At 41.0% G+C, this 23,229-nt stretch overlaps 1 protein-coding gene across 1 annotated transcript; it reads right to left on the bottom strand.

Moving 5' to 3' along the window:
• Positions 1–227: 227 nt before the first annotated feature.
• On the bottom strand, positions 228–9,535 carry LOC117481810 (ewing's tumor-associated antigen 1-like). The gene is made up of 6 exons (XM_034129706.1): positions 9,228–9,535; positions 7,741–7,869; positions 7,437–7,510; positions 7,216–7,322; positions 4,838–6,303; positions 228–1,339 (listed from the first exon to the last, which is right to left on the bottom strand). The coding sequence occupies exons 1-6, from the start codon at positions 9,355–9,357 to the stop codon at positions 1,248–1,250; spliced, it is 1,998 nt and encodes a 665-aa protein (XP_033985597.1). The 5' UTR covers positions 9,358–9,535; the 3' UTR covers positions 228–1,247.
• Between the last annotated feature and the right edge of the window lie 13,694 nt (positions 9,536–23,229).

A 23,229-nucleotide genomic window follows, 5' to 3' on the forward strand; every position in this document is an offset into this window, starting at 1 on the left:
TAATACTGTTTCGTCAGCCTTTTAAATATGTGGTCCTGCTTTTCTCTGTTTTATATGTTATATATAATTCATGTTGGTTCATCAATACTACTCGTATCTCTACAGTTTGTTTAATAGTTGTTATTTTTCATGCAGATAATAACAAAATATTTATCAAATATGGAAATTTGTCTTTTTCTGAGCCTCCTTTAGACGAATCAGATTAAAAAAACAATAACAACCAGCAATGATATCAACAATAAAACGATTTATTGGTAAAAACAACAATAAAAAGTGCTTTACAGGAAATAAAGTGAAATTACAGCAACGTAGAAAACTTAGAAAGCGACTCCAAGGGTTCAAGATCAAGAAAAGACATGAGAAATATTTAAAAGAATCCGAACAACGAGGTTAGCCTAGCTTAGCACGATAACTGCAAACTGATGTGAACTAAAAACTAAAATGATATCCATCTTTTGACAGAAGACTAATTAGTTTTTATTGATGTGCAAAAGGAGTTTGGTCCCTACAAATATAAAATGACACACATTAAGAGCCAAAGAACAAAACACACAAACATCTTTAAATCACAAGAGACTTGAATTTGTAGTTGCTTGAATTAGGAATATTTATCCTTCTTTAAAACCGATTGAAATAAACATTTGTACTATCGTTATGTAATCTGGCATTAAAGGAATGGTTCAGCGTTTTAGGAAACACGTATTCTGTTGAGGAGATCTCGTCTGTGTGGAGTCAGGACTTGGTTAGCCTAGCTTAGCATAACGACTGGAAGCGGGGGGAAACTGCTAGCCTTGTCTCAGTGAGTTTTAGAGGCAAAGTTAGATGTGTTTTTATACTTTAAAACAGTGACAAGCTAGCAGTTCCCCCCTACCTTCAGTGTTTATGCTAAGCTAGGCTAACCATGATCCCAGCTCTTTACTTAAAACACCAACGAAAACGTTCAATCTCACTTTCTAAAAGAAAACAAACAAAAGAAACAAAAATGTGACATGATTTAAAAGAGAAATCTGATAAGATTAGAACTTGACATAAACATCATTACAGTTACATTTTAACATACATTTGTACAGGAAATGCTGTTATTTGGAGATTGTAACTCTTACATTTAAGTCCTCAGAAATGCATTAAGAGCACTGCTGCACAGGTGGATCTCTGACAGCTGCTTGTTTGGTTTCCTCCTCAGACAGGTAAAGGGAGACAGGTGTTTTGTAGTTTTTCGCGGCCGGTTTGCCTCCTCAGGTCGGAGCTCAGAGGTTTTGGGCCTGCAGTCGCTGGCGTCTCTTCTCCATCGCCTGCTGCTTCTTCAGAGCGATCTCTGCTGCCGAGCATTTACCAACATCTGCAGAAAACACAGAAGATACGGTGTCAATTTTAATCAAGAAAAACGATGAGGGTGTAAAGCGTTTAACCTGTTACGAACCTTCCGCCCGGTACCGGGCGGATAAACGCGTCATTTGCAGGAAACAACGTCTAAGGAATCTTAATATTGAATAAAACTATGAATGTGTTATATCCATGTAACGGGAAGAAGCTAACTGATCTTTTTTATTTTTTTTTTCAAAAAAAAACCACAATGCTAGCACTCAGCCTCTGAATTAGCCAACAGCGAAAAAATATAACCCATCTCTGCACCTAAACTCACTCTAACTCCCTTATTACTTATCCTAGATGCACAACCAAACACTCGTTTTTGGTGTCCTGGAGACACTGAATCTACCGGTGCCCTCCTCAACACGCTATAAACGAAAGCGTACATCATCACATGTGGAGCTAAGTAGCTAAACACGTAAACATGGCTTACCTTGGTCAAAACTGGTCTTCAATGGCATTAAAACGATAAAAAAACGATGCTGCAGTTAATCCATAGGTTCATCCTATGTGTCTGTGCCTTCTTTGAAATTATTTCTGATAATCCATAAGCAATAAAACTGCTTTTTAGTTTCCAAACTCCAGAAGGAGAAAATCTGCAAATCCAGTTTCAGTTCTAGACGCGTAGCCCCCACCTTTTCTATTTACAACGAATGTGTATGTAAGCCTCCCCCTTCGATTCTATTGGCTCTAACGGTCACAAGGGTATGTCAACCAACCAAATCGACCAAGGGGGGCCAGAGATAGGTCAAATCCACCCAAATGACCCCAGAAGTGGGGTTTTTTGGCTAAATCTCTCTAAAAAGGTCAAATTTCACTTGTTTTGCATCAATCTTGATACAGGGTACTTATTATATGTTGTACTTTGGATTCCTAAAGCTTTTAGTCTACTAACCCATCATCCAAGGGTAGTTTTCACTATCTGTAAAAAATAATTTTTGGACGGACACTATAATTTACAGTTTTTTACTATGTAAAATCTGAATTTTCTTTAAAATAAAAAACATTTATATTGATTCTGACACTTCTACATCCAACTCACAGGTTTATCATTACTTTGAGAACAAAGATTATTAATTTAACCCTTTTAGAAGGGAAGATATGGTCATTTGTTCTGGGAATGTCATTTTCGAGCCTGAGACCTGAAAAACAGGCTCAGAGTGGAACAGGTTAAGGGCTGATGTTCCTAGAAGATTAAATGTGGTTTAAAACATTTACAGAGCAAGCTAAGTTAACATATAAAGCTCAGCGCAAGTTCAACCAGGAAGACCGTCTTTACTCATTCATTAACTATGTCTATGTTACTACTCTCTCTCCTCTCAATAAGTGATCGGGGGCGTCACTCCCCAGCTTAACCAATCACTTCGCTCTATTCTCACAAGCCTATCATAGCGCTCCGCTAAACCTTTTCAATCTGCTCTTCCCCCTCTGACAGCTGTCATTTCAGGTGACTCGACGCAAGCCTCCTCCACCCCTTTTCACCTCCTGTCCCTCTGAATCCAGGGTCAAGCTAAGCCACTCCCCTTCAGACCGACCCCAACTATCCATTCACCACCACCAGGGTCAAGCTAAGCCACTCCCCTTCAGACCGACCCCAACTATCCATTCACCACCACCAGGGTCAAGCTAAGCCACTCCCCTTCAGACCGACCCCAACTAACCATTCACCACCACCAGGGTCAAGATAAGCCACTCCCCTTCAGACCGACCCCAACTATCCATTCACCACCACCAGGGTCAAGATAAGCCACTCCCCTTCAGACCGAACCCAACTATCCATTCACCACCACCAGGGTCAAGCTAAGCCACTCCCCTTCAGACCGAACCCAACTATCCATTCACCACCACCAGGGTCAAGCTAAGCCCCTCCTCTTCAGACCGAACCCAACCATCCATTCACCACCACCAGGGTCAAGCTAAGCCACTCCCCTTCAGACCAAACCCAACTATCCATTCACCACCACCAGGGTCAAGCTAAGCCCCTCCTCTTCAGACCGACCCCAACTATCCATTCACCACCACCAGTGTCTAGACCCCGGGGGGTTTCATCAGATCGGTTCTCCCCTCCCGAATGATACTCCCGCACAACGGGGCCTAATCGCCAAAACTCCATCACATTCATTCGTGTATTCCTGGCAATAAATATGTATTCTTCTTACATCAAAACCGAAACCGAAAATACATGATTTGTTACTAGGGTTGCAAAGTCCTGGGAAGATTTTAAGTAGAAACTTTACTCATAAATTAACACTAATGTAAGGATATTAACAGTTTAAAGTATAGGGTTTAAATGCTCAGGCTGCATTTACCCTTTATTGTTTTTAATAAAAATTCAACAATTTAATTGATTTGATCGACTTTACACCCCACAGTAACAGCGCAATAATTAGTATTTCACTCTAGTGATTGTGATCAAAGCTGTGAAGCAGTGACGCATTAAAAAACATCTGCTAACCTTCATAACCTAGTTGATGTTTGCTCAAAATGCAGAAATAATTGCAGTTTCTTCTTCTTCTATCATTCTACACTATTATTATAACTGGTACGCCAAAAAAGGTTGAGATCCCAATAATAGAGACCATTATTTATCAATAGCTATAAACATGTATTTTATTTGTAACATGCATCACTTTTAATAATGGAAAATAATTTATAACCCTGGTGATTTTATAATTGTAACATCCAGCATCTACTTTGTGACAGTGTTGGACAGCGACTGGTCAAATGAGAAAACATTCGTCTTGTTCAATTTTATGTTTTCGTTTAAAAAATCGTGAGAATTCGCCAACTTTTTCCAAAACTTTGCAAGAAAGAACTCGTCCATCACCAATTGTCAAACTATAATAATACATTTCATTTATATAGCACACTTTAAAAACGTCATCTCAAGCTGCTTCACAATGCTGTTAGGAGAAAATAATAAAACAAATAAAATAAAAAGTTATCTAAGGAGCATATTGAATAAAATATGGTAATGTCAAAAAGGGTTACCTTGGTTGCTGATTGGCTAATGGTTACACAAGCCAAAACATCGTTATGACATCACAAAGTGGCCAAAATCTGATCAGCTCATTTTCAGACAGGTTTTTATAGAAATGGATCAGGACAAAAAGAGAGAGAATCTTTGTTCCTGAAACTTTCAGAGTCTCTTTACACAGAGGGGACACATGATGATGTAGAAGAGACATGAAGAAGAGGAGACACATGTTGATGAAGAAGAGACATGAAGAAGAGGGGACACATGTTGGTGTTGAAGAGACATGAAGAAGAGGGGACACATGTTGATGTAGAAGAGACATGAAGAAGAGGAGACACATGTTGATGTAGAAGAGACATGAAGAAGAGGAGACACATGTTGGTGTTGAAGAGACATGAAGAAGAGGGGACACATGTTGATGTAGAAGAGACATGAAGAAGAGGATTTTAGATAATAATTGACCTTCAAAGGAGGAAATGGGTAGACTCTTACCATTACTTGTCACAGTAGAAACCGGTTTGTTCGGCTTCTTGAAGGTGAACTTCTCTCTGTGGTTTCCTCCTGACTGCATGGAGCTGTTCGTGGATCCAGACGAGTTCTTCACTTGTGTGGATCTGAAAGAATTCGTCACCTGTGCCCCGACGTTAGAGACGAACCCAGCAGCCAATGAACTGCCAGCTGCTCTTCCTGAAGCAAAGGAAACATTTGTAGGAGTTGGTTTTTTAGGTATGAAAGTCTGCTGATTGTACGGCTGCAGCGTCGCTCTCTGGTTCGACACTGGACCCGCGGGAAGAGGCTGTTTTGTCAAAGCTTTTGGCACGTTTTGGATCTGGTTCTCCACGTCTTCGCACATTTCACACAGCAGGTCGTCGTCAGCGAGGTCGTCCCAAACCGGGTCGGACTCGAAGAAAATCGACAGGTCCTCCTCTTGGTGTTCAGAGACAGCAGGCGTTGAAACTACTGTGGGTTTTATTGGAAAAGTTGTTTTTGAAGTGTTTGACGCAGTAGAAGAAGCCGAGTTGTATTTAGAAACAGAATTATTTTGATTAAACTGTTGTCTTGGTGGATCTGACTTCATTGTGTTTGACGTTTGTATGTTTGATGCAGTAGAAAAAGTGGAAACAGCAGTCTTTTGATTAAATTGGGGTTTCAGTGGTTGTGATTTCACTGTGTTTGATGTTTGCCAGGTATACTGAGAACCTGGCACTTTTAAAACACTGTTTCCGGATGAAAACGTGTCTTTATCGGCTTTTTTGGAGCTGTAATCCACATTAGAATTTGCCCATGTGTCCGTCTGGATTGGTTTGACAGGGAAATTAGGATTAGGCTCCAGTTTGAAACTCGCTCTTTGCCTCACATTGTCCTTCTCCACTTTAGAAACAGCCGATTGAACAACATTTCTTTGACTTTCTCTTGGAAATGTGACTTGACTGGGTTGTTTCTGGGTTGAAGCGTGCTTTGGGGAGATGAATTTATGAGGATTCTGCGTCATCTCCAACACTAAAGAGTCATTGAGCAAGTCGTCGTTTTCCCAATCGTCGTCAAAGTCGTCCTTAGTGTTCGACGTGGGAACAACGGGAGTGGGAGTGTGTGAGGAAGCAGATGTTTTCCCAGAAGCCTCTTTGGCTGCTGGTTTCGCTTGTGACGGCTGAGCTGACAACACCTGACTTAAGTTTCCGCTTAAATGTTGGGTCGGTCCGTCGAACAGGAAGTCCAAATCGTCCTCCATGTGTTGATCCATCAGGTGCAGCTGAACGTCTGGACCTGGACTCACAGCTGGGGGCTGGTTTCCAGGAAGAGAAGGGGAGAAGTCGTTCTGATCCAATATGTCGTCTGACAGGAGCTCTAGGCTCTGCTGATGAAGGTCCTTCAGCTCTTCTTCCTCGTCTTCTTCCTGACGAAACATGTTGAAGTCAAACTGCTTGGCGAGCTTCAGCAGGTCGTCCACCGTGTTCAGCCTGTCGGGAGAAAACGGAACAATTAGTTTATTCTTTGGGGTTTGAAGACAAAACGTGCTCCTAATGGGACTATTCTTTTTGCTTTCAGGCAAATGCAACGTCCATAAATGAAGAGTTGACAGAAGGATTTTTTTTAATAAGGTGCAATTTCCTATTTTGAATAGGCTGTAAAAACTGTCCTTTTTAATAATTTATTTGCTTTGTTTATTTTGCTTCCACAACATGCATATGTAGAATTTTTGTAATGATTATTTTTACTTATAAAATATATTTCTGGTAGACGTTTTCTTATTTATCTTTTCTAATGTGTACATTTTCTGTTGGTCCTTTGACAATATGATCTCCTGTTATGACCTTGCAGATGTATACCTAATATGTATTGGATACAGTTTTTTTAATTAGATCTGCTAAAAAAATTATTTGTTTACTCTGTTGTATTGACAAATGGCTTAGTGCATTGTTATTATTAGTATTTATACGAGCTAAAAGGAACTATTGGTAGCAGCAAACCCAGGTTAAAGTTTAAACATGACAACATATTTTGAACTTTGGAAGGTGGTTTTTAGGAACAATTTCAAAGCCTGTAGTTGTATATTAATTTGTGTTTGTAAAAACCTTTTGTTGTGGAAACTCAATCACGTGATCATGAGCAAAAGATTTATAGTTGCAAATACAATTTGTGTTTGTACACTAGTTATATAAACTAGTGATGTAAACTTCACAGACTATGAGAAACTGAAGACGCTGTTAGAGGCTATGAAATGATTTATGAACAATATTTCACAACTTTAAAATCCTATTGTGCGTTAATTAAGCTTATACATTTCGAACGAGCGGATTATGATAAACACCTGAAGCTCGGTTACAGTCTAGAACGAACAGATGTGTGTTTTTTGCTTCTTCTGAACCCACCTCGGGGATTTCCTCTTGTGTTTGGGGACCTGAACGTCGGGGGTGCAGGGGATGGTGTCTCCGATCCACTGCTGCAGCGTGGGCTCTGCCACCTTCGGTCTGCCATGCTTCAAAGACACAGGAAACAATACAACATGAATATTAATACATGCAGTAATTAAGACACAAAAATAGACAAAGAAAACAATAAAATAACTTCATAATAAAAGGTTGTTACTGACCTTTGGAGCGATCCTGTTTACGATGTCTGAGATGTTCACAACTCGAACAGGCTGCTTCTTCGCTGCTTTTTTACCTGGAATAAAACAAACCAAAAAGCTCAAAATGAATATTTTTCAAACAAACGTAACAAATAAAATCCATTAATGTACAGTTTACACTACTAAAAAAGGAATTCAGCAATAAGTCAGTATTAATATCTTGTTGAGCCGCTCATAGTTGAATTGACTTGTCACTGCAGCAGTTACTGAAATGATTAACTTGATCAAACATTCACAATAACACTTTGCAAAGACAGGTGTTTACCGAATCTGTTAGGTGAAGGAGAGGTGGGGTCCCAGATGATGTCCTGCTGGAAGTCAGAGTCGTTGTGCGGAGACTCTGCACTGAAAACACCCGTCCTGGACCTCGGGATCCGGGTCGGGGTCTTAAATTCTGAAAAGAACCAGAAACGAGCTGATTGAGATTCAGAAGCAGATTCAGAAACGATGACCAGTGATGTCCAGCTTATTCAACTTCGGTTAACTCTCTATTGTCTATTTTTTCTGCACTCTGCAGGAAGTCAGAGGTCAAGGTTTGAATGTCTTCCTATAGTTAATTCAGATATACTGATGGATAATCTTTTTTTTTAATGTATCATTACACAGATGTGCAGTTTTTCTAAAGACAGACACAAGCTCCAACTGATTCTAGCGTTCCATGTTTTCTTCTTACTTTTAAAAAGTCTGAAAGTTAAATATAGTTTTGTTAACATGGAAAATGTCTACACAAAAGCCTACCCATGGATTTGTATGATCTTCAGGTAAATTACCCCACATGAAACCCAAAAAGCAGCATTTTATTTTAGCTTAATTTAAAAGTAATGCCCCCACTTTACTCGCACTTGATTAGGACTACTGTTTATTTTTTTGTTTTCTTTGTACTGTTTCTGTTTCTGATTTTATGTAAAAAAATGAGCATTAGGAAAAGCGCTAGAAAAATCCAATGTATTATTACTATTATTACAACATTACAGACTCATTCAAAGAACATCCATCTGTTGCAACTTATCAATATTCCAATTACTTATTCTGCACTATTTCTACTATATTCTATTTTATTTTATTTACTTGCACTATTGTATCTGTGTTATTGTGTTGCACTGTTGGAGGAGCCTGTGACCTAAGATTTTAATTGTCATAACTACACTGTAGCTAGGTACAAATGACAGTAAAAGCCTTGAATCTCTTCTCGGCACACCAAATATGGGCTTCAACGGCCGGATGTTTCCTGGGGGCTTGGATTGGATGTTTATGTCATAGCAGACACAGAGGCAGGTAATAACTTCAGAAACTGTTAGGAAAAATATCACTCGTCACCGGCTTGAGTTTCAATCTCAGGGTCCATGTATTTAGGATCCTCTCAAGAATGGAAGTAGTCATCACATACAGAGCATCAACTAGTTCCTGAACAGTGTCCTTCACATGCTGATATCCAAGAGAGGGAGTTACACAGTCCCAAGATGGAGGAATATAAAGCAGTATTCAATGTTTAGTTCAGATTAGCTCCACGTCAGAAATGATCATGCTTGTCATATGTCTATCTCCATAGAGGCTGAATCATCATGTTAATCACATAGCTATCATATGCCTAAAACAGTCCTGATGCTCTTCTAGGTAATCATACATCCTGGCATGTACACAGCTACAGTTGGGACACCTTTGTTATCATATTACTCTCATATTGGAAGAGTACATTCAGTATTTTCCCAACAGAAACCTAACATGAAGTTACTAAAATGAATAAATACTGACCCGACTTTGGTCTGATTGGAGAGTCTTCCTCCCCCGCGGTCTGTGTGTTTTGAGTCTGCCTGAAACTCCTCCTCAGTCGGTTAGTTTTCACCGGCTGACCGGACGGAGCTTCGACCCTCCCCCGGTTCATTGTGAGCGGCCGTTAACGGTTAGAATACCGACGGTTTGCTGTTTTTACGTTGTGAAATGTGTTATTATTGACAGTTTATCTTGTTCGTTGTGAAGAATTCGGACACTCGGCGGTGTTTTTGGACGTCCCGCCATGTTGTAATTCCCAGGGTTCCTTGCGGCGGTGCCTTCAAGAGCGACAAAGCTGCTCGGAAATTGCGCATATGGATAATTTCAGTCTAAAATGCAGCGCCGTATAGATAGAAGAGTTGCGACAGCGGAAGTCCAAAATACTTGATCGTCACGTGGTTCATGGTTCACTATCTGAGTCAGGAAAGGCTTCTCAATTCTATAATTTCCCCTCCTCGACTCCTATCCTCGACTCCTATCCCCATGATTTAGTCCCGCCCACAGGACATGCGAGCGGAGGAGTCGAGGAGGGGAAATTAGAGAATTGAGAAGCCTTTTGGAGACTCAGATAGTTCCCGGAAGTTCGTGGCGGGCCATTTCAATGCATCGATAACAGGAGATAGAACTGCGATTTGGGGTAATTAGTAGTCAATAAGGTTTTGATTTGCAATATTTATACAACATACCGATATGTGTATGTATTTACATCAATATGTTTTAAAAATAAAATATAATTTGCTCTTATTTAGAGATAATATTAGGATTAGTGTGAACAGCTATCTTACTTGCCTTGTTAACATATACATGTTAGGCTAACGTTGCCTTGGTTAAAGAGTCTGTTGCTGTTTATTGCTTTGAATTCTTTAAAACAAATATTATCTTCTTAAACTTGTATGGTAGTCAGGAGCATCACATCCTAATGTTTATTGATATATTTAGAGGGAGGGGATGGCAAGGAATGCTTCAAAATTTAGATTAGATACATTTCTACCATTTATTTTATTCATGGTGGTTTCAGTAATCCCATGGTAATTGAGGACCTACCTTATCTAAATGACTAATGTCATCGTTATGACTTTCAGAAAGGACAGGAGACCGACAGGTGCCTATCAATGATTGTCAACTGACAGCACAATGAGTCAAAGGACTAGCAGCAGCAGCATGATGATGATGTTAAATGTATTGTTTTAGGAACATCCATTGTAAATAAATGGAATTCAATAAACATTGAATAGCATGTCATGCAGTTTGTCTGTGCCTTTTCCTCTGTGTTGTCCTGGCATATAGTCTCCACCATGGTTTGCTGTGCTGCCTGGGGATGCGCCAATCGCTCAGAGAAAGGAGTACGAATGTACGGCTTCCCCACTGACACAGAGAGGAGGAAAAAATGGCTGGCTCAAGTCAGCAGGAGCCATTTAACCATCATAACAGTGAACAACAGCAACAAAATATGTGAGGTAATCCTATTCAAACATTTGCACTCTTTCACAAAACGAAGACCACACCATTGGGAAGCTTAATGTTTGGTTTAATAAAACTAACAGGGAAAGGCTTGAAAAACTCTGAGAGTTGAGACTCAGGTGCAGGGGGAGGGTCTCAGTGCAGGTATTCAGGCTCCATTGAATCCCCCTCTGGTTCTTGTGCTGAAAGAGGGAGAAACAGACAGGAGAAAGGGTTATACACACCTATATAGCACACCTATTGGATGGGAAATTGCCTTGGGGAGATAAGGTGTGGTCTTTGTTCCCAACTGAAGTTATGGAACTTTATTATTTGTGAGTTTAACAAAGTATGAAAAATGGCATCAGTAACGGATGTGATATGAAGTTGTCTCACATTCTTGGTTGTATTTTACATACAGTATGTAATGAGTGTATACATGTCCCGTAAGTATAAAGTGTTCCCCAATACTGTGCATTCAACCACTATGGGATATGTATGTGGTTAGACAAAACTGAGTTGTTGTGTGTGGGAAGTAACCTCAAGTCACTCTGCAGGCACATTTTGAGGCAGACCAGTTTGTCCATACCAAAAAGGGCAAGACTAGGCTGAGAGCAGATGCTATTCCCACCATCTTTGTGCATCGCCCTGTGGTCAAAAGGAGGAGGGCCCCTGCACCGCGATGTACCCCGGGACCTGTAAATACAGAGCGCATAGCTAATGATCACAGCTATAGTGTGAAAGGTGACACAGGTATAATAAGTCTGAACTATTAATAATAAAAGTAATATTTCTTATTTTTAAGTGCTATAATATTTTGAATCTTCGAAAATTAACAGGGCCATGTCTTCTACTTACATTAGTCTCAAAGAATGAGGGAAGAAGGGATGAGGAGACTGAGAGAAGGGAAAGTGAGGGTGAAGAAAGAGAGGACATGGCTAGTGAGGAGAGACAGGGAGAGCGGACACCACCCAGTCAGCCAGCAGCCAACATCCCTGCTCCTCCACCTGCCAGCACCACTGCTCCTCCACCTGCTCCTCCACCTGCCAGCACCACTGCTCCTCCACCTGCTCCTCCACCTGCCAGCACCACTGCTCCTCCACCTGCTCCTTCACCTGCCAGCACCACTGCTCCTTCACCTGCCAGCACCCAGCCAACATCACTGCTCCTCCACCTGCCAACATCACTGCTCCTTCACCTGCTCCTCCACCTGCCAGCACCCAGCCAACATAACTGCTCCTCCACCTGCCAGCACCACTGCTCCTCCACCTGCCAGCACCACTGCTCCTCCACCTGCCAGCACCACTGCTCCTCCACCTGCCAGCACCACTGCTCCTCTACCGGCCAGCACCACTGCTCCTCCACCGGCCAGCACCACTGCTCCTCCACCTGCCAGCACCACTGCTCCTCCACCTGCCAGCACCACTGCTCCTTCACCGGCCAGCACCACTGCTCCTTCACCTGCCAGCACCACTGCTCCTCCACCGGCCAGCACCACTGCTCCTCCACCTGCCAGCACCACTGCTCCTCCACCGGCCAGCACCACTGCTCCTCCACCGGCCAGCACCACTGCTCCTCCACCGGCCAGCACCACTGCTCCTTCACCTGCCAGCACCACTGCTCCTCCACCGGCCAGCACCACTGCTCCTCCACCTGCTAGCACCACTGCTCCTCCACCGGCCAGCACCACTGCTCCTCCACCTGCCAGCACCACTGCTCCTCCACCTGCCAGCACCACTGCTCCTCCACCGGCCAGCACCACTGCTCCTCCACCTGCCAGCACCACTGCTCCTCCACCTGCCAGCACCACTGCTCCTCCACCTGCCAGCACCACTGCTCCTCCACCTGCCAGCACCACTGCTCCTCCACCTGCCAGCACCACTGCTCCTCCACCTGCCAGCACCAATGCTAGATTATTAAATAAATAAAATATTATCATCATCGCTGGTAAAATGTACTAAAAGAGCCTCATTTAATATAATTTTTGAAGTACTTTTTTGAGTATTTTAAATGTATTTCTACCTATTTCTTCTACTCCGCCACATTTCATTGACTTTACAATTTCGTTGTACCTGTACAATTACAATAAAGAAATTCAATTAAATGAAGTGTTTCACTGAATTCATTTATATACTGCTGGTTATACTGGTGGCTTGTAATAAAATATGTCTTATTTGACATTTCACCTATTGCGCAAAATCCACTCTTTCATGTCTCTTCTACATCAACACGTGTCCCCTCTTCTTCACGTCTCTTCTACATCAACATGTGTCCCCTCTTCTTCATGTCTCTTCTACATCAACATGTGTCCCCTCTGTATAAAGAGATTCTGGAAGTTTCAGGAACAAAGATTCTCTCTCTTTTTGTCCTGATCCATTTATATAAAAACCTGTCTGAAAATGAGCTGATCAGATTTTGGCCATTTTATGATGTCATGATTTTTTGGCTTGTGTAACCATTAGCCAATCACCAACCAAGGTAACGTTATTATAGTTTTCTCTATCTGTGTTTTTTATTTTTGTTTTACTTTTATGTATGCACCATGACATTAAGTCAAATTCCTCGTACGTGTCAACCTACCTGGTTACTCAAAGAAGTACAGATACTCGTGTTTAAAAATACTCTGGTAAAAGTAGAAGTACTGACTAAACTTCTTTACTCAAGTAAAAGTAAAGAGGGCTTTGAAATGTACTTAAGTAAAAAGTACCCATAACTAGCAGCTGTTTTAAAGAGTACCTGACCTCCCTTTATATTAATAGAACAATAATGTCATTGTTAGCTAATGAATGTTTCCATGCTGAACAACGGCAACATGACAACGTTTCCATTGGTCCCTCTTCTTTAGAGAAGACCAGGAAATGATGGATACACGGATCGTGTTCAAATCAATAGGCACGCAATGACTCTAAATAATAATGATCACGCCACCAAACACACATTCAAACTAAAGTAACCAGCCTGTTTGGAAAATGTAAGAAGTAGAAAGTACAGGTATTTGTGTTCAACATGTAAGAAGTAGAAAGTTCAGGTATTTGTGTTCAACATGTAAGAAGTAGAAAGTACAGGTATTTGTGTTCAACATGTAAGAAGTAGAAAGTACAGGTATTTGTGTTCAAAATGTAAGAAGTAGAAAGTACAGGTATTTGGGTTCAAAATGTAAGAAGTAGAAAGTACAGGTATTTGTGTTCAAAATGTAAGAAGTAGAAAGTTCAGGTATTTGTGTTCAACATGTAAGAAGTAGAAAGTACAGGTATTTGTGTTCAACATGTAAGAAGTAGAAAGTACAGGTATTTGTGTTCAAAATGTAAGAAGTAGAAAGTACAGGTATTTGTGTTCAAAATGTAAGAAGTAGAAAGTACAGGTATTTGGGTTCAAAATGTAAGAAGTAGAAAGTACAGGTATTTGGGTTCAAAATGTAAGAAGTAGAAAGTACAGGTATTTGGGTTCAAAATGTAAGTCAAAGTCAAAAGTCGTCAGAAAAATAAGTAGTGGAGTAAAGTACTGATACCAGAAAAATGTACTTAAGTACAGTAACTAAGTATTTGTACTCCACTACTTACCTCCTCTGGTAATAAACCTGTTTCTGATTCTGATTCTGATGATCCATTACAATGATCAGGATTGAACATCACAGATGCAGAGCAGCAGTAAATCTCAGTTTATCTCGGAGACATGAGACACCAGACTCGTGCAGCAGCAGCAGGGGATGTTTGTGAAGCTTTCAGCAGCAGCTCTCCTCCTCCATCGTTTCCCCAAAGGAAGGATTAGCACGTCACATCCCGCTGGGCCGACAGTACACACACACTGTGATGTGAGCACACACTGAAAACAAGCTCACTTCAAAATGAGATGAATGCTCTGTGGGAACAAAATGCATGCAGAGTGACTGATTCACTGAGTTAGAGCAGATGATGGTGGAGACAACTGAAGTAAACACATGTTTTATTGATTTCTATCTTAATTGACCTTGCTGTATAAGGTAATATGACAGTAATTTTACTGCAATACAAGTTGTTATAGGATGGGAAGTGTGCGCTAATAGTTTTATGTATTGTTAAAAGTTCAACTTTAATCTTCAAATATTTGACTAAATTATCTGCATTCAACTTTGTTCTCAACATTTCAATTTTTTTCAGCTAAAAGTCTTCCATACTGTTGCATGAATTCTAGAAAAAGGGCCAACAAAAGGTAGAAGTATTCTTTTACTCAGAGAATTTCTCCTAGAAAAGTGAAAGATTGTGTTTGAAAGTATGACCTATAAGATTAAATATAAGGTCCAAGTGTGTTTTTTGATAGTAAGCATCCTCTAAGGCAGGGGTGCCCAATACGTCGATCGTGATCAACCGGTCGATCGCAAAGGTAGTGTGGGTAGATCGCATTGAAAAAGAAAAGAAGGAAAGTTAGCCTATCATCCATCCTTACTATGGCATTTGCCACTTGATTGACGTACAGGTAAGCCAGTCTGAGTTGTATTGTGCCATGCGGGTTCATGCAGTTATGATCATCTGAAGCGCAAATGCGGCGCACTATAATGCGCTTATGCGGCGCAATTATTGTAAGTGTGCCACAGGTTATCCGCCGTTTAGTCCACTAGCATTTGCTAGTTGCGTTGCATTCAAAGGTCAAATAATAATTTAAACTTTGTCCTAGTTGCTGCTGACCCTTCTACGTGCAACCAATCAGTTGGAAGCTGTTTGTAGCAGAGGAGGCCCTGCGCCCAATCTTTCCATGAGCAAATCACGCATCACGTGAAGGCAGCTTTACTGTGAGTACAGCTAGTCTGCACAGCACTGGTTTGAAGTACAAACGGAAATATTATGTGACATAGAAACCCTACAGCCAACTAGTTTTGGTGGTGTGATCGCTGCGGCCCCTAATGCTCACAACGGCACTGGCAACTTGAAATCAGCCTTAGCGGTCAATCCAAAGTGACCTGATTCGAGGGATTTCCCAGCATGGAGCCATTAAGAACTGATTCTCACTGTCAAATGTTTACTGTGAGTAACCTCTAAATTTGTCTTGGAAAAAATGCTAAAAGAGAATCCCATTTCACAGCATCATCTATTTTCAATCATGAATGTATTTCTATTTCTTTTATTGAGATGTGTTTAATAAACATGTATCTGGGTCTGCATGACGTGTCCTCTCATGCAAACTTTACTCTGAGCATGAACACCACTGCTGGATTTCCAAGAAAATGGTGACACCAGACCATGATGACCCAACTGTCCAAAGAAGACACAACAATCACACATGTGCATAAAATGATAGCAGATTTGAAATCCAACACTTGTGCGTCCTTTGACACACTAGTGCTGGATCAAATCAAACTTAAAGGTCCCCTATTATACTGTTCTTCATCAATATATTATAGTTCTCAGATATATACAGAACATGTCTCTGAAGTGTTTGGCTCCAAACACCAAACAGGTCATTGCAGCATCCCATAAACCCCTCTGTTTCAGCCCTGTTTCAAAAGTGCTGATTCTCTGTCTGTAGCTTTAGATGAAAATAAGGAGCCTCTAATGGTTACACAAGCCAAAACATCGTTATGACATCATAAAGTGGCCAAAATCTGATCAGCTCATTTTCAGACAGGTTTTTATATAAATGGATCAGGACAAAAAGAGAGAGAATCTTTTTTCCTGAAACTTTCAGAGTCTCTTTACACAGAGGGGACACATGTTGATGTAGAAGAGACATGAAGAAGAGGGGACACATGTTGATGTAGAAGAGACGTGAAGAAGAGGGGACACATGTTGATGTAGAAGAGACATGAAGAAGAGGGGACACATGTTGATGTAGAAGAGACGTGAAGAAGAGGGGACACAGGTTGATGTAGAAGATACATGAAGAAGAGGGGACACATGTTGATGTAGAAGAGACATGAAGAAGAGGGGACACATGTTGATGTAGAAGAGACATGAAGAAGAGGGGACACATGTTGATGTAGAAGAGACATGAAGAAGAGGGGACACATGTTGATGTAGAAGAGACATGAAGAAGAGGGGACACATGTTGATGTAGAAGAGACGTGAAGAAGAGGGGACACATGTTGATGTAGAAGAGACATGAAGAAGAGGGGACACATGTTGATGTAGAAGAGACGTGAAGAAGAGGGGACACATGTTGATGTAGAAGAGACATGAAGAAGAGGGGACACATGTTGATGTAGAAGAGACATGAAGAAGAGGGGACACATGTTGATGTAGAAGAGACGTGAAGAAGAGGGGACACATGTTGATGTAGAAGAGACATGAAGAAGAGGGGACACATGTTGATGTAGAAGAGACATGACAAAGTGGATTTTGCATAATAGGTGACCTTTAAATTAGATTCTGTCATGGTGGAGACAAACAGTGAGATTCAAAAACAATCCACTATGAACTGTCCTCTAAAAGAAAAAGTGCAGCTCTGTTTCCAGCTCTCCAACTGTGTGGACGGAGGTGAAATCTGAGCGATTCATCACCGTCCTGTTGGGCAGAAATGCAGACCCTCCACCTGGCTCGCAGCCAAACACAGATACGCACCATATTTCATGGCCTGTGCCTTCGAATAGAATACCCTGCTGCTGCTCTAAAGAAAACACAAGGCTTCGATGGACTGAGGAAAGGAATCCGTGGCCGAGCTGTCAGGAAGGAAAGAGGCAGCTACCTGGTTTTTACATTACATTGGCAGTGGGCTAAATGGCTCTTTTTTTCCCCCTGTAGACATTGTCCGTCTTTGAAATGTGATCCGGGGCTCGTTAGAAAAGGTCTGAGCGCTTTCAGGCCGGCGGATCAGAGAGCAGTGTCAGATATGCAGCTCTCTAATCTCACCAATCTATCACTGTCTCCTTAGAAGTGCCAGAGAGCCTCCGGGGTGCAACGCTGCAGTTACCAGCGCTCATCTGTAAGCTGCTGAAATCTAAACCAGTTTATAAATCAGAGGGTCGCTACTGGACGAGACCTGGGTTCTAAAACTTGAGAACTTCAAATACTTCAAATAAGTAACACACGTTTTACAAAACCTGCAAAACTTATATTTTATCAAGAGCCTTGAACTTAAAAAATCTGCATAACCACGACTGTGTGATTGGTTTTATCAGATGTGATTGACAGTGACCAATCAACCAATCAACCGTCATCTGAAACTGATTCAGATCTAAGTCCTGATTGGTGCCCAGAAATATGTGACGAGCCCTTTTTCTGATTTAGCCCCGCCCCCTCAAACTAGTAAGCACCAAATAAAACAAGGAGGAAATCTGTAATGGTCAAATAACCAAAATGTTCTAACTTTGGCAGAAAACATACACTTGTTGTTGGATTTCATCTCTCATTGAGATTCTGGTGGAGAAAATACATTCTAATGGCCTTTAAGATGCGTGTAAAGGACAGAAAACGACAACAGATGATCTACCCTTGGTCTCAGGTCTGGATAGTGAAAATATTGTTGCACGATGGTAACACAAACAACTTCTGAAGACTTCAAATCTTTAGTATTTTTGACTAAGTAACATTAAAGATTTACAGAATCTGCTAAATCTAAAGAAATGTGCATCGCAGGACTGTGTAGTAACCAAAGTATACCAACCAACTTTCATCTGACACCGATTCAAAACACACACCTTTCTGATGTAGCCCCGCCCCTTCAAACCAGTAGTAAACCACAAATAAAAACAAGGCAGAAATCTGTAATGTTAAAATCACCTAATTATTTGTTTTACTTTGGCAGAATACAGAGTGTTTGACTTGGACTCCAATACTCGTAGTAAGAAAGTAAAATAACGAAATGAGATATACATTTTCAGGACCTTTAAGGTGCCTCTAAGGGACAGTAAAAGAGAACACTTAATCCATCCTTTGTTTAAAACATGTTTAAAACATTTGAGTATACTCATTATGTTCACATATTAACATTACATTATTATACACTATTTTAATTGACTTGCAAGCCCACTATAGTTCAACACATCTCTGGGCTGTGTGACAATATGAAGGGAATCAACACTGTGTCATTTTCCTCCTAATAAACTGTCATTTTAATACATCTACTGCCCGAATTACTCGTGCGAAACATGGCCTGCTGCACTTTAAAGGGGACGTTTTATTTGGGATCTCCGCTATTCATTTGTTGTGTGTGATCATACCTTATAGAAATGAGGGACAAAACCACGGTAGACCTTACTGTAGTTGCAAATAACCAGATTAATCCTTTAAAGGCTCCCTCTCTTGCAGGAGAAACTGATCCTTGTTGTTGCACTTCACGAACATCCAGCAGATCTTTCAGGTGCGTATAAACACGGCTTCTTTTATTTATGGTTCTTTTACTGCTCTCACGGGGCGTCTGTGGTATTTCAAGTTAAGTTTCTAGTATAGTTGTTTTATGTTTTTGGCGCACCTGCAGCTTCCAACCATCCTGATGTAACAGATCATTTTGCACCAATGTATTCACCTTTTTGTTGCTTCTTCTGATTTGAGGATCTTTCTGTTGATGCAAGATTTAGCAGCTCTGCAAAACTCAAAAGACTCAAAGGGATCGTTCTAAACCCAAGCTGTATATAAAGCTTATTTAATTAAGTCACTGTGCAATGTATGGCCTTGTTACTGGAAAACAATGACTGGTATTTTAACCCAGTGGAGGAATGTAAGTACATGTCTCAAGTACGGTACTTCAAATTGAGGGACTTGAGTATTTATTTTTCCTGCTACTATTATATTATATATCTGGTAACTTCACTTATTTAATAATTACAATTGTTTGCAGACAAAACATAGGAAGAGTTTTGTTATAAATAAAACTACCAAACATAACAAATTGTTCATGGTTGTAGCTTCTCTGGTAAGATTTTCTTATGCCGCTAGTTGCCTCCAAATACAATTATTTATTTATTTTATTATCATTTGTTTAATTATTTTATGATTATAATTGTATTTATATTTGTGTATTACTGTATTGTATAACTGATGTGGGCTCTGGATATTTGTGACAGCTTTTCTTCACAATTTCTTTTACAAACAGAACAATAAATCAATTAATAATGAAATAATCATTACTTCAAAATGAGCTCCACTTAACCAATCCTAAATGTACTTGAATGCTTGAGTGAAAATAATCCAATGATATAATAAATACCAGTATAAACTTCTCAAGGGACATATTTCTAATGCAGTAACGTCATTAAAGGTGGGGTAGGTAATTCACTTCAGAAACACTTTGTTATATTCCATGCTCTTAACATCCCGATAGCAATGAATACATTAAATGCTTTGACAATAAATACATAAAAAAATGTCATCTGTGGAAGCCGTAGCGCTGTAGAAAGCACGACCAATCATCTGAGCCGGCTAAAATAACTGGATGGCCTACCTGCCTGTCAGCCTTCCATCTGTGCACAAACTTATCTCGTGCCCTCATTGGTCATGTGTGCGTTCGTGTGTGTTGGAGGAGGGGCTCTGTAAGGAAGTCTGAAGGAAGGGGCAGATTTTTTTCGGCTGCTTAGTTTCAAATGCTAGCGCACTCGAGCTGTTTCTCTATTCTTACCTACCCTACCTTTAATGAAGGACTTCTATCAGATAACTTTTTACAGTGTGGTATTTTTCCCTTTACTTAAGTAAACAATCTAAATGCTTCCACCTCATTGTTTATATCAGATGCGTGTACAGTAGTAAAACAGCTCTTCCTAAGAGGCTTCATCTCGTTAAGAACATGAGCTTAATCAGCTCCATTAAGCTGATTGACCCTGAGTACTGGTTTATTTTCTTTCTCTTGGAAGGATTTGTTATTTTCAGCCTCCATGAGTGATTTAGCGGGGTGCCTCTTTGTTCCCGACGGACACAAAATGGGGAGAATTTTGCCAAAAGTAGGGCAACTCACTGGAATCATATGTAATAAACTTAAGTATCTAGTTTCTTTTCTTATACTGTGCTGGAAATATGTGCTTTGAGGCATTTTATACAGTATTTTCCCTCATTGAGTTCAAAGATATGAAGAAGATTGGATGTCTGATTTAAAACAGTGCAGATGTGGCTCAGATAGGATTGGTGGTATTTTTAGCACACATGAAGAATGGGAAAGAGAAACTGGACCAAACGACAGTAAAGTTTGGCAGACATGACGTCTTCCCTTTGAGCTGCAGCCGGTGAACAGACGGAGATGGGCAACATTTGCTCCATCACAAGCTTGAAAATACTTCCCATGGACGCGCTCTTCAGCCGGCGTACACAGTTTACAGCTCGCCGCACTTCAGGTCTAATGTTCCCGAGCCTCCCTTCACATTTCCACTTCAACACCCACTTTAATGCGTGCAAACGACTCCAGTTACTGTTTCATTACCGGCCTATAAACTCTACGATAAGTGGCTCAGTCACATCCATCTGAAGAACGTCCAAGACTAGCCCACAAAGTGGCCGATCCAGTGAGCAGCCTGCGTGTGTTTGGGCTGGACCTAATTCTGCATTTATTGCCACTGACTGGTCCATTGTAATCTCTATCAGATGGTGTCCCAGCCCTTTGTTTTTGAGTGGAGTACAAAGAGTGGAATCAGAGGCCTGCAGACTTTCTGAGGGGCTGAAGAGGAAAGGCAGCACTTTGTTTTATGTTCTAGTTCGGGGTTCATACCTGGTCAGATCAGAGGGGCATGTGTGCAGCTTTTTGATGAGGTATCAGGAAGAAACTGAAGAATGGAAACAAGTTTTTTACAGTTATTCTTTTTGCATTTATTTTACTCCCTGTAGATTTCCTTAGTGGTGAAATAGTTTTATGCACTGCAAGTTTACAAAAGCACTCCCACTGTAAGGTACACTTTTTAAGGAGCTTTTAATGGTATCAATCTTTCTTGAGACCTGCAGGGAAAAGAGGCCCTATAATGCTTTCCTGTAGTGTGTTATACAGAATGTGTGCATGTAAATGGTCTGCAAAGGTTACAATCCCTGTGTTCCTTACAGAGGGAGTTACTTTCCCGCATGAAACGCCTCCATTGGCTAGCGTTCCAACACATTGTACGTGATATGCTAAGGGTGGGGACATCTCTAAGCGGTGGACCAATCTCAACAGAGCCGGCAAGCTAACCAATCAGAGCAGACTGGGCTCTGGTTTCAGACAGAGGGTGAAAAGAGGTGCTGCAGCACAGGCAGTATGAGAAAAATAAAGAGCTTAGCATGGAGACATGTCAGAGTAGAGACACTAAATACAAATATGAACCTGGAAATCAAGCAATATTTGTCCTATTTTAGATGTGTTTGCTTTGGTGGAATAACTGACTAATCTATAGTCTGCCAGTAAAGCACTCTGGCCATCACCCATTCACACTGGTTAGAGACATGGACTGAAAACATAACTTCCCGAGGTGCCAGAGAGCCGTTTGTGACTCTCTGAGGCGAGCGAGAACCACCTTGTTGTGGTGAGTTGTTGAGTTTCACACGAACCTCTTCGCTCATTGAGGGCTCAGAGAAGCTTCTCTCTAATGGCTCGTAGATTAAACAAAACAAGACGCACATCTGATGAAACAAAGAAGAAGAAGCCAAACACAATGGATCTGGAAATCAGGAAACATCCAAGAAGCTAATTGCGTCGGGTAATGCTAATGCATGTGAACATTTATCAAGCTGCTCTGTTTTCCCTCCAAATCTAAGACACCCGCAGGAATGCTTTCATTTGTAGACTGCAGGCCGAGCTGTCAGCACGCAGCATTACAGTTTCTCAAAATGCTATGGAGCAATGAAAACACTCCTCCAGAAACTTAATTCTTCCCAGGATGACAGTACTATTTGGCCCGTGTCAGCTCCGTCCACTTCAAGCCAATATGTCTGCTCGTTTCTCCCCTCGTTCCCTGGACGCCGCTCACACAGTTCGTAGAAATCCCCTCTCCGTTCAAACAGCGAGGATTGTTTAAATTTATGGACGGGCTTTACAGGACTGTTGGGAACCGGCGTGCAATCACTGCGCTGCAATGAAATACTCTGCCTCCGCCGTAATGGGCTTCATTCTGACCCCAGTCAAGACTTTCAAACCAAATCAGGGAGTTTTCTGTTGCAACAAACTCTAGATCCTCCAGCTGCACGTTTTTTTTAATAGACAAACTCGTGTCAAAGTTGAAGAGGTGGCAGGAAGAGTATGCGAGGCCACAGGGGGAAGTAAAAAGTTCATGGAAATTAACTTGTTGGACTCTGAAGACAGATGAAGGGCTGTTTATTGAAAGGGTCATTCTCAGCTTGGTTTAAATGAACACAGTTTATCTACATTTACAGTTTAATTAGAAGCATCTGTAGCTTTGTTTTTTTAAAGGAAAAGTCGGACATTTTGAGAAATACGCTTTTTTATCGTCTTAAAGGGGACCCATTCTGCTGATGTTCAGGTTCATCAGTATGTAGTGTCTCTGACATGTCTCCATGCTTTAATGTTCAAAAAGGTTGTTTTTTTTCTCATACTGTCTGTGCTGCAGAACCTCTTTTCACCCTCTGTCTGAAACCAGAGCCCAGTCTGCTCTGATTGGTTAGCTGGCCGACTATGTTGTGATTGGTCAACGGCTTAGAGATGTCCCGCCCCTCAGCGTATCACGTACAAT

This window comes from Trematomus bernacchii, unplaced genomic scaffold (genome assembly GCF_902827165.1).
Source record: "Trematomus bernacchii unplaced genomic scaffold, fTreBer1.1, whole genome shotgun sequence".
NCBI classification, from domain to species: domain Eukaryota; kingdom Metazoa; phylum Chordata; class Actinopteri; order Perciformes; family Nototheniidae; genus Trematomus; species Trematomus bernacchii.

Excerpts from the sequence above, each read along its gene's own strand:
- LOC117481810 (XM_034129706.1), bottom strand. The coding sequence starts at position 9,357 with ATGAACCGGGGGAGGGTCGAAGCTCCGTCCGGTCAGCCGGTGAAAACT. Across the intron at positions 7,870-9,227 it reads TCCAATCAGACCAAAGTCGG|AATTTAAGACCCCGACCCGG; the intron begins GTCAGTATTTAT and ends GGTTCTTTTCAG. Across the intron at positions 1,340-4,837 it reads TTCTACTGTGACAAGTAATG|ATGTTGGTAAATGCTCGGCA; the intron begins GTAAGAGTCTAC and ends TGTTTTCTGCAG.